At 33.7% G+C, this 15,406-nt stretch overlaps 1 protein-coding gene across 1 annotated transcript in view; it reads left to right on the top strand.

Annotated features, from left to right (window-relative positions):
- The window catches only part of LOC118681220 (junctophilin-3), a 131,638-nt gene that overhangs the window by 70,773 nt on the left and 45,459 nt on the right, over positions 1 to 15,406 (top strand). The window contains exon 4 of the mRNA XM_070106645.1: positions 10,243 to 10,722. Coding sequence (XP_069962746.1) covers positions 10,472 to 10,722 — 251 coding nt within the window. The 5' untranslated portion in view covers positions 10,243 to 10,471. The remainder of the gene's footprint in view (positions 1 to 10,242; positions 10,723 to 15,406) is intronic.

Here is a 15,406-nt window from a genome sequence, read left to right as displayed (position 1 = left end):
CGTTCAGCTTGTGTGGCAGCTATATGTTATAGTCATCCGATCTATGCAACTTCTTCGGATATCTCATTATTCACTTAAATAATAATCCATGCCGCATTTCGTGCTGATACCTCGTCAAATAAAAAAGTTGCCTTAGACAATAACCCACGCCAAATTTCTTGAAGATATCACGTCAAATTAAAAAAATTTCCATGCAAGCCCTTGATTCCGATCGTTCAGCTTGTGTGGCAGCTATATGTTATAGTCATCCGATCTATGCAACTTCTTCGGATATCTCATTATTCACTTAAATAATAATCCATGCCGCATTTCGTGCTGATACCTCGTCAAATAAAAAAGTTTTCCATGCAAGCACTTTACTGCGATCGTTCTGTTAATATTACAGCTATATGCTATAGTCACTCGATCTATATAACTTCTTTGGAGATTGCAATATTGCCTTAAATAATAATTCATGAAGATACCTCGTCAAATAAAAAAGTTTCGCATACAAGTTCTTGATTCAGATTGTTCAGTTTGTATGGCAGTTATATCGTATAGTGGTCCGATATTGACCGTTCCGACAAATGAGCAGCTTCTTATTGAGAAAAGGAAAGAAAGGAATAAGCAAAATTTCAGATCGATAGCTTAAAAACTGAGGGACTAGTTCGCGTATAATGGCTAAATCAACTGAGCTCCTCATGCTGATCACTTATGTATATATTTTATAAGGTCTTCGAAATTTCCTTCTGGGTATTAGAAACTTCGTGGAAAACTTACTATACCCTGTTCAAAGTATAATGAAGTAGCACAAACTCTCATAACAGTTGTGTATGATTTTTCCAAATTAAAGGCACGACATTTTTTAAACTAGGGTCGGCAGTGGTCGAAATTCGAACAATAGAAAATACAATTTATTAACAATGTTAATAGTGTTTAAATTTTATTGTAGAATTTGAACAGAATGTGAACAAAATCTAAATAAAGTTTTAGAAAACAATTTCCAAAACAAACATTTATAATTTATTCTCGTGCAAAATCATTTGCTCTGTTTATGGTTTTGGCTTAATTCTTCCTTGAATGAACAATTGAATTAAATCGGCAAATTTGAATTTGACGTCATATGTGGCCACGAAAGGATGCCAAAATAATTAGTATAAAATATTGAGGAATTGTTTGAATAAAGTGTCAGTGAAGTCTAGAGCTGATGCTCGATTTTGAAATCTTTTCAATAAAGAAATTATTTTGTCTTCTGCCGTATACATTTGTTCTTAAGATGAAATCGGAAAGTTATCGGCATAGGAATCAGCAAGTTTTTAGAACAGCATCTTCTTCTAAAGAAATTTAACGTTCTAACGCAATTTATCGTGTTGATCCCTTAATTAAGCGCATTCAACCTTCAATTGATCAAAGTTATTATTCAAAGAACACAGTTTATAGTTATCACCGCCTTTGCTATGTGAATTAAAGTAGTAAGGTAAACTTTGCTTTGCAGCCACTAAAGCTAGATCATTTGACGTGCTTAAATTTTATGTCAGTAATGGTGGTGGTGAAATTAACCTAAAAACTCACCAAAATAAAATGAATGATATCAAAGGTTATTTTCACTTCAATTTTTTTCCACAAAATACATAATACTTTAATTTTAATGTGTGTTAAAAATATAATTGCAACAGAATTCAGTGTTGCAACACGCAAAGTCCAAGTACAACTAAAAGTGGAAAATATCGCAACCACAAATCCGCCGTAATCGATACATGGTATGTATTTGCAACTTACACAAAACAACGTCGAAATGTGTTAAGTGTGACGCGCAAAGGAGAAATAACATCGACCAATGAAAACGCCCCACCGCTATTGTAGTTGTTGTAGTCGCTTAATTTGCGCCAAAGCATTTTTACCTGTGTTCCCGTTGATGTACATACGTCTTCTCCTTTCAAACGGTATAAATGTTATCCATATACATATATCAACGGCAACACAGTCAAACAGGGAACGCAAACTTTTTTGTAAGCGTAATTATTGTATATGTACTTATTCCTGGAAGTCACTACTGGAATCCATTTGAGAATATAGTCTGGTCTATTTGGATTTATTTCAAGCTGGTTCAGGATATCGCTTTGTCCAAAACTTTTCATGTTGCAAGTTCCTAACTCCTTGATTCCTATAGCAGAGAATATTTATGGGCCGTTGATGCAGGAGCATATTAAGCGCATTAGTCGGACATAACTTAATGGCTACCGGTGCAGGTGTAGTAAAGAGTCATTTGATATCTGCTATATATCAAGCCCTTAAGCATCGTTTCAATTGTATATCTGAATCCAATTCGTGATCGTAGAAGGTCCTTTTTGGCGCACCTACAGATCAGGCAGCATTCACAATACCTGGACAGACTCTTCACTCTCTATCCTCTTTAGCTCTTAATCAGTAAATTAGAAATTTAAGGCCACTTCAAAATGACTTGGTTAATTTATTGTATTCGAGTTTTATTGATTTAAAAGTAATCATATCGATGTTAGGCGCTTGTATGTTTAGCACTGTTCATGCCAGATATAAAAAAATATTTGAAAGAGATAACCCCTTCGGTGGAATACCGATTATAGTGTTTGGTGATTTGAAACTATCTCTCTAGTTAGAGATAGGTGGATATTCTCTTCTAATCCCAATGATGCATGTAGCACTTAAGTTGGTCCCTATTTGTGAGAGTTAATAAAATACTATGAACTACCAGAAATAACGAGGCAAAGGGAGGATCAGACTTTTGCTATAGCATCCGGTACTATGACACATTATGACATATCACTAATTGAAACTCAGGTTGTTAGTTCCGAAGAAGGTCCCGATAAAGCAGTACATTTATTTTGGTATATACCTTTTCAACCATAACATTATATAGTCATTGAACCAAGGGGATTTTTTTATTACAACTAGTTTTTTTCGAGCCAATACATGGAATTTTATTTTTTCCTTAGACCAATAACGAGATTTAACCATATGTTAACGAAATATTTTTAGTTTTTTGATTTTAGATGAACCAATAATGAATTAGGCCGTCAACGGTCGCACACTGAATACAAAATCAAAATCACAGGAAATTTTATTGTCATCACTATTTTATTTACCTGGAAGATTACCGATAGGTCTATTTTTCTATTGATTGAGTCGTCTGCTTCGCTTCCGCAGTATCAACTAAAGAGTTTTTCATTTTTATTGCTATTATTGAAGTAAATCGTAAATTTTCTGCTGTATTCTGCGAAGTTGTGCCTCTTTATCTGAAACAAGGGAGTTTAATCATCAGTATTATTTGAAAATTGTACAACTGTTATTCCATGTCTTAACCCAAAAACGTTTTTTAATTTCTTTGTTAAACTGGAAAATCAATAATATTTGATTAAGAAGCTCTTTAAAGAAGGTATTCACTTTAATGACAACGATTTGACTTTAAAATTTCAATAATTTTTAGAGAAACTATTCTTTTCTTCCCCTGAACATTTGCTATTTTTCGAATTGTGCCGCTTTTGTATTAAGTATGCGATATGATTATATATATTTAAACAAAAAAAAACGTTTTTTTGTAACCTCTAAAAACCATCTACCCTGCAGAACTTCAGTAAGTCGTTATTACTGATTTGTGCAATCAAGATGTCATAATTGTTGAAGATTTATCTTAATTATTTAGGGTAAGGTTGTGTTAGGTTAGACGGTTGATCCCTCCGCGTGGCGGAGGAGCACACTTAGACTGTTATGTACAGTACTTCGTGAGACCTGACGAAAATCTCCTGTAATTATATATCATCTATCAGCAAAAAGGCCTATCACAAATCTGTTTTGGTCTTTTATTTCTAATCACGTTTTTTACCTGGATGTCTAAGAATATTAGATCCGAGGTTTATTGCCTTAATCTGGCAAAAGCGGAACATTGGAGGAGGAAGTGTTCAGATGATTCTATCTCATCCTATTCCAAACAGCTGATGCAGCTGGCATAAGTTGTTCAATCTTAGCGCATGAATCCCGATCGAAGAGTATCCAGTTAGAACTCCGACAACCATTGAGAGGTGGACCTTACTGATACTGGACAGTTCACTAGACCTTTTACGATTCACCCTAAGCCAGAAGGACCTTGTGACTTCACAGCTGCTGGTGGAGGGCTGGTCCGAGGCCTAACAGTCCAGTAGTAAACCACATGAAGCAACGGAACTCCTACCCGTTTCCATTTTGCAGTTACTGTGACTGAAGTACCTATCCTAAGAATCTTATCAGCTATGGCCAGGCACACAAACCAAACTTATCATAATCGATTCTAGAGATAAGGAGTCTAGATAACCCTTCACTAGTCTTGAGCGCACTGTCAGCCAACTCAAGGCTAAAATCGCTACTGATGGGCTTAAAATCTTTGGCCCAAACATTGACATTGACATTTCGTTTCAGACGGAGCAGTAGGCTTGCGGATGCCTAACCTAAAGTAACTTCGTTATCCAGGATCTTCTCCAACAGCGCTAGTTTAGCTTCTTAGCGTTCCGCTCCTCCTTGAACAGCCGTTCAAAACAGGCTGGCTAGGTTCAATAGGACCGGGTCTACCTCCTTGGCCATAAGGGGGTTGAGGGCCATCCTTCATGGCATCCATAGGGAGGATCCTATTCATTGAGCAGCATTAGCGCCTACCGATAAGGATCCTCGGTTTTCTCGAACCGTATAACCCGCTAATCGTGCGTGGGCAACGAGGGATTACAGTACCTTATAATGTCTTCAATTTCTTCTGCAGAGGAGCGCTCGGCTGGAAGCCAGACTCGAGCTCGAGGTCGCACTGGCAGATCCGCAAGAGACACTGTCCCTTTTTAGAGGTTTTCCGATCGTTCATCAGCATACCTTATGAGTTTGTATAACCCATGAATCATGGACCATGATGTCACCCGGCACTCACACATCTTGGAGGTGGCCCAGGGTTTCCTCTGATCACCTTTATGAATAACCCGGAAATGGCCGCAGCTACCCTTTCCCAGTCTTCTTGGGAGATGGCACCTACTACGGTTGCATACACCAAGTTCAATGGCCTTTTGCCGAGAGAGGATTCTCCCTTATGCGACCTTTGCCGCTTTACTGACGTTTGAGACACGTCTTGTTCAGTTTCCTCTCAGTTTAGCACCCTTATGGCCCACTCTGGCTTACTAGCATGCTAAGCAGCTTATTTCTCAACTTGTTTGTCACCGTAGCATTCTAGAGTTTGGCTCAGTCGTCGGTACGACTTCTCTTTCCTGGTCGCAGTGTTGCGCTTCCTATTTCCGCCCTTTGTATTCGTAGTGCCTCTCATAACTCTATCCGATGTTAACCTGTGGATACTGGTGGTTTCGCTCGTACCGTAATTCGGGAAAGTTCATTGCTAAATGGGTCCCCTCTCAGAGCCGCTACCTGTCCCCCGAAAGGTTGTCGCCTTTAATTGTCCCAAGGTTATCTCTCACGATGCGTTCAGACCCGATCAGCGTAAAGAGGTAGTCATTTCAACCATCCATTTCTGCTGGGTATAACCCAAGTATACTCATGTGGCAGAATATCGCAACCACTATCCGAGGGTTCAAAACGAAATCCAAAAACGTCAACTTCTAATCATAATCCATGTCAAAGATAAAATCCAATCCAGGAGTTTGTAAGGCCGTGAAGGCCGCAACTCATTTAGCGTTATTCAGGACGCACCAACTCGGAGACGACCTGGACTACATCCCAAAGTCTACAGCGACTACAATAAGAAAAAAAGCTTTGGTTCCCTGTTTGGCGTAGAATATTCAACTATCTGCGGATACAAAAATTGATTAGGCATTTTCAAAAATGGATCCTTCCCATATTAATGGTATTACGACAATGCATGATAGCAATTTTAAAGAAAAATGGAATAAATTAAAATATATAATATTTGTATTTATATATTCTAATTAAGAAAATTTCAACCATTTGTAATATTTGTATAAGATTCTGTGTAAATTTAAGATAGAATTTTATAGTTTAAGAACAAATAAAATGTATATTAGATGCATGGTGTTATATATTAATGTAAAGAATAAAATTGATAGTTCTTGAAAGTACCCGTTATAGCGAAATCACCTATTTTGAAATTATGGAATGATATAATCAAATGCAACTATAACTATAAGTATATGGGTCATTCCATCCAAAATTTACATTTTTTTCATGCAAAAACATTCTTTTTCTTTCCTTTGAAGCAAAATATTGTACACGTAAGTGTTCGTAAAAAGTGTTAGTGAAAATAACTGAGTAAAAATAGTTCCAAATTAAAAACAAAAATATTTATAAAAGTTTACCTTTTATTTTTAAGAAAATATCGAAAATTGAACATATTTCTCATTGACAAAGTGATAAAAATAGTAAACGTTAGGTCGGCAAGTTATTTTTATAATGAGATACTTTCTTCGTATATGCAAATATTTAAACGTATTTTTGCGAGCGCTGAAATTTTGAAAATTCATTACACCAATAGGGTTCATATTTTGTCGAAATAAAAAAGTACGTGTACAATATTTTGGCTCAAAGAACACAGAAAAAATGGTTTGCACGAAACAAATTTTTGAATGTAAACATTGGATGGATAAACCAATAAATATTGTATACTAAACCTATTAAAGCGCGGGGCTTTAAGGTAAACAAATTCATTTATGGCCGCTATTTTTGGGAACCCTTTCAAATTTTGACTAAATTATACCAACTTAAGTTCTTTACCGTCGTGACAACTACCCGATACCACCTCTTAGCAATACCAAGGTTTTCAAAGTGCCAAGGAATACGAGCACTTAAATTCATTGGGATATATCTATTTTTATTCAAGATATCGTTTGCCGGACAGACGGAAGGATATACAGATATCAGGTAATCAATTTGTCTAGCTATTTTGCTCATTTTGTTATATATTATATGTGTATTAAATAAAGAGCATACATACTTGTACATAGAAACAGCGCTATTAATTATTACCTTATTATACAAGTAATTTAACTTTTCAGTTATTAAATAAAAAATAATTTTTTTTATTAATATCTTGAGCTATGATAACGTATTTTAATAAAAAATATTCCTTTAAGTTAAGACCTTTATTGACATTTTTATGTTCAAAATTTCTAAAATTAAATTAAAGGTATATATTACGCCTAGTGCTTCCAAACACTGACATTATTTAAATTGAAGTAATAGCAACTAAGTATTAATAAAAATTGAACAAAAGCAACACTCTCGACAATATTTGAATCTTAAAAATGCAGATCTGGCATTCGGTAATTTAGTACCCATTGTTTATATAGCTGCGATCGATGTTCTATCCGTATGAGTTGGACATGTGTATAGGTGTGCACTTGAGTGCATAAGCGTATGTACATAAACGCATATGCCCGTTTAATCAAGAAAATATATAAGTAAATTAATATACAGATACAGTGTTATAGTATATGTAAGAGCACGCGCTCTATTATTTTAAAATCAAAGAGCTTTAACTTATACGCAAGGTAATCGTTTGTGTTGTATTTTGCGGATCCCAGTGAAAATTATAATGAATATATAGAACATTTTAAATGTTTAAAAAACTGGAATTAAAAATTTTGAAATATTAAAATAGAATCTTGCGATTTGTTGTTAGCTAAGTAAATGAGTTTTTTTTTTAATTAATTTTAATATATAAATAGAAGAAATGTGCATTTTTAATTACGGACAATTATAGCAGATAGAAACAAGTGCAATATGTGAGCTTCGTATATTTGTGGTAACAAGCTACTACAAGAAAAATATTTCATTTTACTTCGCTTTAAAATTATTTAAACTATTAAAAAATATTGTTGATTGTTACTTTGTGGGAATTCTGCCTTACAGAGTGTGTATATTGTGTTCTATGGCTAAAAATATCCGCATTGATTTATTGAAATGTGGCACGCAAAGTAAAAACTATAGCAATGTACATATAAATAAATGTTTTACAATAAGGCTTGCACAGTAGTGGTTTTAAATATTCCACAAGTGCAAGTATATTACTATTATAGATAAACATTTTAACTTTATAAAGTTGAAATTGTGATTAGTATCTTATTCCTTTAATACATTTGGTTAAAAGTTGCTGTCGCATGCAAAATTTTGTACGGATACATGTATAATTTATAACTAGGAACAAAAGGAAAAAAATTAAGTTAATCTTTACTCCTATTATTACATTAATAAGGGTAAAATTAGATTATATAATACATCTACTTTTATAGTGTACATAAATTTTTTGATCACAGTGGTTTCATGCTTATTTCATACTATCCGATAATTTATTAACTTTACAGATAAGTCCTCTAGATTGATTTTTTTAAGTGTAATGAAAGATTCGTATGTATATCCAAACTATTATTATATACAAAATTTTCAAACGGATTTTATTAAGGGGATTTAAGTAAATGAAGCACAATGTGCCTTAAAGGGTTTGGAAATATACTTAAAGACAAAGTTTTTACAGTTTATTTAAATACTTTTAACTGCCAAATAGAATTTATAAACTAATGAACTGTTGTATTGAAAGTTATTCGCAGAAAATATTTTTTTCTTTAGGCATAAGTAGAGAGTATAGATATGTTTTGGCAGATAAATTGATATTAAAGTATTAATTATATTTACAATAGTAAATAAAAAGATATATATTTTATTTTACATTTCATAAAAGTGAAGAAATTGCTTATTTTTATAAAAACATATATGCACTTATATGCTTAGTATGGTTTTTTATTTCCTTTAAGTTGGTTCTTATTTAGAAAAATGATATCCTGTTAGATAAGGGATCAATTTGATAGAAGAAATTTCTCTAACATGATAAAATAAGTAAAAAGTGTATTGCGTTTTATGATACCAATGCATTTCAATCTTTAAGAGTATAGTAGTGATTTGTTGTTTTACCCAATGTAAATGAAAACACTCCTTCATAGATATTCATAGTTCGTTTTGGAAATAAGGTAAAGTTGCTGTAACTGAGAAGCAAAAAATAACAGAAACTGTGATTAAGCAGTAACAATAGTACAGCAGTTTATGTAAATCAGTTCTGAAATTGAACAATTTGGATGGCATAGCCCACTTTGAGGTGAAATTTTACATCTCTACCATAAATAAATCAAGTTTATGTAAGTTTATGTTTTAGTTGGCTTTATCCGAATGTATTAGTCTCAGTCTGAAATATTTTATTAGGCATAATTTAGTTTTTTGCCAAAATGAGATGGGGATAGGGAAAATATAGTAATTTACAATGAAATTGGCACAACTAACTTGAATACAGATTACAATAATGATTAGTTATGGTGCACAGATAAAGTATCGAATATATCGCTACCTTTACATTTAAATAATGTCGGTTCCAGATATTTCCACATACCTATTGATTATCTGTATGTGTTGAATATACTCATAAAAAATATTTGTGTTTTTCAATATTTTGTATTTTTCGAGAACGCATTTTGAGTAAAATAATTTACAACAAATAGTCCCTACAAATTATAATATTAAATTCTTTGTTAAAATTAATAAACTTGTCGAATAATATGTGATTCCTTGCGTCAAGAAATTTAAGTTTTTCTTAAGTTTTAGCTATATTTAATAAATAATCCAACACATTGTTTGGAAGAGAAGTAAGAGGTTATTTTCTATTAGTAGCCATAGTAAACTTTTGGTGGCAAAGTTAAAGGTGTGAGCTCTGCTTTTAGTGTACTAATACATGAATTTTGATCTTTAACTAATATATTCACTTTATTAAAATTGTTTATTACATTGCAATATTATAAAAACATCAAAATTTTATGTTTCACTAATGTTATAGTATTTAGTCACTCTATATGACATCCAGAAAAACTTACGCACATTTATCATTACTTAGACACACACTTTGTGTGATGGAGAGAAAGATTGCTGGCGAAAGTAATTTCGTGTAGAAACTCATTTCATTTTATTTGTTCTGGAATCCAATCTAAATTTTTCACACCCAAAGGGCAGAGCTCATTGAATGATTCCTGTTTGTTGATAAAAATTCAACAAATGTATTCGCTTACACGGGTCGGAACTTTGTACCATTTCTGTACCACCAATAATTTATTTATTATACAATAGAAAATAAAAAAAAAAATATATATTTACATACGATTATATAGAATATAAAATTTAAATAACTAATAACACATACAAAAAAATATTACCTTTCAATAGAATGGTCCTATATTATATATTTTCATTCATATTTTACTTTCTTCTTTTTAGTAAGCAGCACACTCAATAGTCGCAAACAAATTATATACTGTACTCAACGAGAAAAAATACAGGTTAATCGAATTTATTATACCTGTACAAGGAATGAAAAGTAGACTACTGTATACTTCTTTAAAATAGTACATGACCATGGTTTAAGCAAAATAATATTTTAAAGAAAAACGAATAACATTTGTTAAAAAATATTCGAATTCAGATTTCGATAGATACAACTACTACAATGAATTCTTTTGGAGTACAGAAGCCTTCATCTACAAACGACCCTCACAGCTCTGTTACATTGGACGGTTTAAAACGCCCTCAAATAAATGGTGGGCGCTTCGATTTTGAGGATGGAGGAACGTTTTGTGGCGGATGGGAGGACGGCAAGGCCCATGGGCATGGCGTTTGTACCGGGCCAAAGCATCAAGGAGCATATGCCGGTGCATGGAATTATGGTTTTGAAGTATCTGGTGCATATATTTGGCCAAGGTAATTTGTTTGTTTCTATTTATTTACTTAAATTAATTAAATCAGAAGAATAACTTACAGACTAAAAATAACATACTACAGACAAATAACTTAAGGTAGCAATAAAATAAAGTATATATAATATAATATAATATTGTATTACTACTCATGCACTTCCTTTTAATGTATCCCCACAAAAAAGGTTTCTAAAAAATTTTATTCAAGCAATAGGGCCGTTAATAACAACAAAACGTTTTCTAAAGAAAATTCAAATCGAGCTGAAAACCTTTCGAAAATAAATATATTAAGCGAACCATGTTGAATAACTATATATATAGACGTAATAGAGAAATAAATATTGTATTTTACAGAAAATTCGAAATGCATAGACATGTTTGAGAGTTTAAAAATCTACCTTTTACTGCGACCATCATTCCTGCTTTCACTTAACAAAAGTATAATTTTTGTACAATTCTAATCATTCGAATGTACCACAAAAGTAAGGCCTTAAAGAGAGTTTTAACTTAGGTAGCACAATATGCGAAATTTAAAGAAATTTATTCACATCTGATAAGAGGTAAAACTTAAAATATAATATCTTAGTTTTGTATCTGAAAGAACATGGGGAAAATCACAATCAGAAATTGATACCAATGAATATACCAATACACAATAACAAGAACAAATATAACATCTAACAATATCTTTAACTGATTAAAACCTACATTATTTTGATTATTATTATTAAAATACAAAATTTTTAGCTATACATTTTAACTTAGCAGAATTATTTTACCATCTAATTTTATATAATTTAAAATCGGCTACCATAAAAGTATGGTTATCTGTAGACATAAATATTAGGGTGGGCCGAAAATCCGTTTTTTTAGAATATTCATTATTAATACCGAATCTTTGTTAAAAAAAAAATATTTTCTGGAAAAAAAATTTTCGGTCGACATTTTCGGCTTGCCAAATCCAGTTAAAGTTAAAAGTTTTTGGAAAATTTTTTTCTTACCTTATAGCGAAATGGTCGTTATTTCAGTACCAATCAACTCTAGAAAAATTGTTTTTACATTTATGCAGTAGAAAATAGAATTCCCTATGAAAATAATAAGATCAGATACATTTTTCATCTAGAAAAATTAATACCATATTGAAAAATCTCATTTTTTAGAGGAAAATCGCAATTATCTCAGAAGCTATCAACTTTACGTAACTTTACTATAGGACCTTTTTTGTAGAGAATTAAAATTTCCGATCGATATAAAGTTCGGTATTAATAATGAAAATTCTAAAAAACGGATTTTCGGCCCGCCCTAATAAATATCTATTTGGATAAATATAAGTTGCTGTTAACCGGGATACACGATAGTAGAGTTTTTGTCACTATTTACGAACTTACATCTAAACGAACTTACGAACGGACATCTAAAATGATGATACGTTTTAAGTTTTACCTCAATTCCCTCGTAAATATTGGTTGATGCCTGATGAGTTCACCAAATGCATATGTGCAGACAAAATAGAATTAATTTGTTCAATCAGAAATATCTGCTGAATAGAGATACATTTGTCACCAACAGATTTAGCAATTACCCATTAAGCCCACTGTCCCCACCCGAGAACCTCTTCAAATAGCGATATCTGTATCGTAAAAACCGGAAACTAATAATTTTATGTTGATTGCGTCAACAAAGAGTAATTCCTAGCGCTTAAAAGGTAGATATTTCGTCGAGTTAATTCTTGTGGATTATTTATACTATATATATTTTCCAATATATAAGGTTGTCAAATATCTCCCTTCCGCTTTTTTGTCTTTTGAATTTCGCGGCTATGTACAAAGCGCTACAGAGCTCGTATCTGGCAACACTATACATAATTTGAAAGGTCTTGACATAACCTACAAAACAACGCTATGCATGATTAGTTTGGATATTGCGTTCAACAGTTATAGACGTGTAAACATGGAGTTCACTAACGCCGAAATTCGCGCTATTTTAAAGTTTTCCTTCGTTAAAGGCAAATCCGCTAGAGAAACGTTCCGTGAGATTAATGGTGTTTTGGGGGATGGTACTCTATCACTTCGAACCGCGGAGGAATGGTTTCGACGATTCAGAGCCGGTGAAAACGACACCATGGATAAGCCAGCCGGCGGAAGACCTGTGACGACAAATACCGATCAAATCATGGAATACATCGAGTTAGACCGGCATATGGCATCTCGTGACATCGCCCAGGAGATGGGAGTTAGTCACCAAACCATTTTGAACCATCTGCAGAAGGCTGGATACAAAAAAAAGTTTGATGTTTGGGTGCCGCATAATTTGACGCAAAAAAACCTTCTGGACCGAATCAACGCCTGCGATATGCTGCTGAAACGGAACGAACTCGTCCCATTCTTGAAGCGGATGGTGACTGGCGACGAAAAATGGATCACATACGACAATATCAAGCGAAAACGGTCGTGGTCGAATGCCGGTGAATCGTCCCAAACAGTGGCCAAGCCGGGATTGACGGCCAGGAAGGTTTTGCTGTGTGTTTGGTGGGATTGGAAGGGAATCATCCACTATGAGCTGCTCCCATATGGCCAGACGCTTAATTCTACCATCTACTGCGAACAACTGGACCGCTTGAAGCAGGCGATCGACCAGAAGCGTCCAGAATTGGCCAACAGGAAGGGTGTAGTGTTCCACCAGGACAACGCCAGACCACACACTTCGTTGTCCGAATTCTTCGCAAATAAGGAGGGGGGCTTCTTCGAGGAAGGTATTATGAAGTTGCCGTCTAGATGGAAACGGATCATCGAACAAAACGGCGCATATTTTAACTAAATACGATCACTGTACTACTTTTTATAAAGCATTGAATGAAGAGCAAAAAAGCGGAAGGGAGATATTTGGGGCTAAAATTTAGGCTAAAATATGAAGTGAAGAATGCACAAACTTTTAGAAATCGTATGGTGTTGAAAGAAAACACATTTAGCTTAAAAAGGAATATATTCATAGTGATGTCCCTAAGTAAGGACTACTAAAATTTCAATAAGCATAAGTATAGCATATCAAAAGGTATTTAAGGGTTAGAATTATTTTTTTAAGCTACCTGAAGCCGTTGGTTGGACAATAAAGAAAGAGTACGATGATTTTGAATATGATATACTTGTAGTAGTCCTCCCTCCCGACCCTGCCATTGTAAGTAATGAAGAGAAGGTAAATTATTGATTGATTCAGTATGATCTACCATGCCGAATGGTGTGAATGGAATATTTGAGGTAGTTCCACGTCGCCAAGACGATTCCAATTGAAATGAAAGTGATGAAGAGCTCCTTGCATGCTTTACTAAGCGAAAAAGAGTCGATCAAAGTAAGCTTGGAGAACCAGTTTGAAGTTCATGAAACTTCACTCCACTGATTTGGTTCAAAAACAAGTATATAACTTTGTTAATATATGATAATAAGCGATCTGTGGAGGTCCGGATTTGTGTCAAAATAATTATTGACATCGATCTAACTGCATTAAGTCGAAATAGGCATTTTGTTGATAACAGTCTAGCCACTTGTTCAATTGACAAAATGTTTAAAGCTTTATATGTAATCTTGTTCAGGAAAATTCAGGTCAATGGGGAGTTTTTCGTGAAATACTTTCAGTAGATGAGTCCATGATTAAATACTTTCGCCGATATCTAGCAAAACAGTTTATAATGGGAAAACTAGTTTTATTTGAGTATCAGAATAGGGCAGCATAAATGCAGATAAATATTGTTATACCATTTTTCTCAAAAAACTTCTATATGTCCATTAATGAATTAATAAATAACAATAAAAACAATTTTCTACTAGCAGATATGGTTTGGGAATTAATGGGTTAATAGCACGGGTAAGCAGGAGCACAATATGACGATTTGTTTGCTTAAATCAGTGACAGCAGGTGGAACGACTGAGGAATAGGAGCACGAATCATTAAAACTGGTTTCAACTCTTTGAATATATGATTTCGGTTAACGACCTCAGCTTTAAAACAAGTTTCTATTAAAATTGTTTTTAGATGCAGTAGTACATGGAATTCGGTTAAATAGGTATATTCAATTCAACTTGTTTCATTATTTGTTTATGACGTGAATTTATAAATATGCTACAAAACGTTTTGTTCTTGTAATAAATCAGAAGCAGAGAGGTTGTAAGCCTAATATTAGTTCAAAGATTATATAATGAAACATAAATATAGAAGGTATGCCGGTGCAAGCCTTTTAAATGGCCTCCACGTCTGCATAACGCTTTCCTTTCATCGGTAAATGCATTTTTCCGAAAAATAGAAGTCGAATCGTGCAACAACGCCAACTTCCATCTTCGCGATATTCGGGTCGAACACGTCAAATACGACGCACCAAACGCTTCAAAACTCCAAGGTAGAAACCGCATTAACGTTTTGGCCAGGTGGAACAAATTCTTTGTGGACAATACCATTGGAATCATAAAAACAAATCAGCATTGTCTTCACTTTTGACTTCTCCAGGCGCGATATTTTGGGTTTCGGCTCATTTCTCATTTATGTTCTCACGACCTTTTTGAAAATGTTGAAACCATTCGTGCACTCTGCTACGGGATAGGCAATCATCGCCATAAACTTGTTTCATCAATTGAAACGTTTCGGTAAAAGTTTTACCAATTTTAAAACAAAATTTAATGTTGGCTCTTTGTTCGAAGCTC

This window comes from Bactrocera oleae, chromosome 3, assembly GCF_042242935.1.
Source record: "Bactrocera oleae isolate idBacOlea1 chromosome 3, idBacOlea1, whole genome shotgun sequence".
Classification (NCBI taxonomy): Eukaryota; Metazoa; Arthropoda; class Insecta; order Diptera; family Tephritidae; genus Bactrocera; species Bactrocera oleae.
Note: the sequence above shows the minus strand (reverse complement) of the source record. Positions and strands in the feature narration are given on the sequence as shown.